A 918-nucleotide genomic window follows, 5' to 3' on the forward strand; every position below is an offset into this window, starting at 1 on the left:
CTGTTTGATTGAATATTCTTCGTTCTCTCTTTTTCTTTTCTTTTTCTGTCGTCTTCCTTTTTCTTTCTTTCTTTCTGCTTATTAAAAAACTGACAAAAGCTGATGATGTCATTCTATCAACGTATGGACGCTGGTTACTCTCGTTCATAGTTTACGTTTGGTTTCTGAAATTTTGAATTTTGAATCACCTTTTGGTTTGAACTTGAGAAAGACAGACGTTCTGTCGAAATATTGTTCAAAAAATAAAACATCTAAAATCGCACTCTTCGTCTTGACTATTTACCTTCGTGAAGAGTTACGTCAATCCTTTTTTTTTTAAATATAATAATAATAATAATCTTTTCCACTATAAGCACAAGACCTGATATTTGGGAGAGGGGTATAGCCGAAATTTTGGGGTAGAGGGCCAGTCAACTAGATCGATCCCAGTACGCAACTGGTACTTAATTTATGGACCCCGAAAGGATGAAATGTAAAGTCAACCTTGGCGGAATTTGAACTCAGAAGGCAGTGACGGGCGAAATACCACTAAGCAATTCGTCCTGCCTGCTAACGACTCTACCAGCTCACGGCCTTAACAATAATAATAATATTGACAATAAAAATGATAAGAAAAATTATAATATTTGCTGTAATTTATACTACAGTGCATATATTTCTTTTCAGATATCAAGGAATGTGCAAGGAAGGCTTGTGGCTGTTATGCAAAATGTTACAACACCCCAGGTTCCTATCGTTGCAGATGTTATAGCCCCGGCTATCGAATGTACAGAGGAAAATGCGTTGGTAAGTAGAATGCAATAACAACAACCACATATTTAAATATATATACTTACACACGCAACATACATACATACATACATACACACACACACACACACACAAACACAAACACACATGCACATACACGCACAAGAT

General features: G+C 36.1%; 1 protein-coding gene across 1 annotated transcript in view; it reads left to right on the top strand.

Moving 5' to 3' along the window:
- The first annotated feature begins 592 nt into the window (after window positions 1-592).
- Window positions 593-918, top strand: part of LOC106868085 (EGF-containing fibulin-like extracellular matrix protein 2) — a 5,937-nt gene continuing 5,611 nt past the window's right edge. The window contains exon 1 of the mRNA XM_014913200.2: window positions 593-786. Within this exon, the coding sequence (XP_014768686.1) occupies window positions 765-786 (22 nt within the window). The 5' untranslated portion in view covers window positions 593-764. The remainder of the gene's footprint in view (window positions 787-918) is intronic.

Source organism: Octopus bimaculoides, chromosome 29 (assembly GCF_001194135.2).
Source record: "Octopus bimaculoides isolate UCB-OBI-ISO-001 chromosome 29, ASM119413v2, whole genome shotgun sequence".
Classification (NCBI taxonomy): Eukaryota; Metazoa; Mollusca; class Cephalopoda; order Octopoda; family Octopodidae; genus Octopus; species Octopus bimaculoides.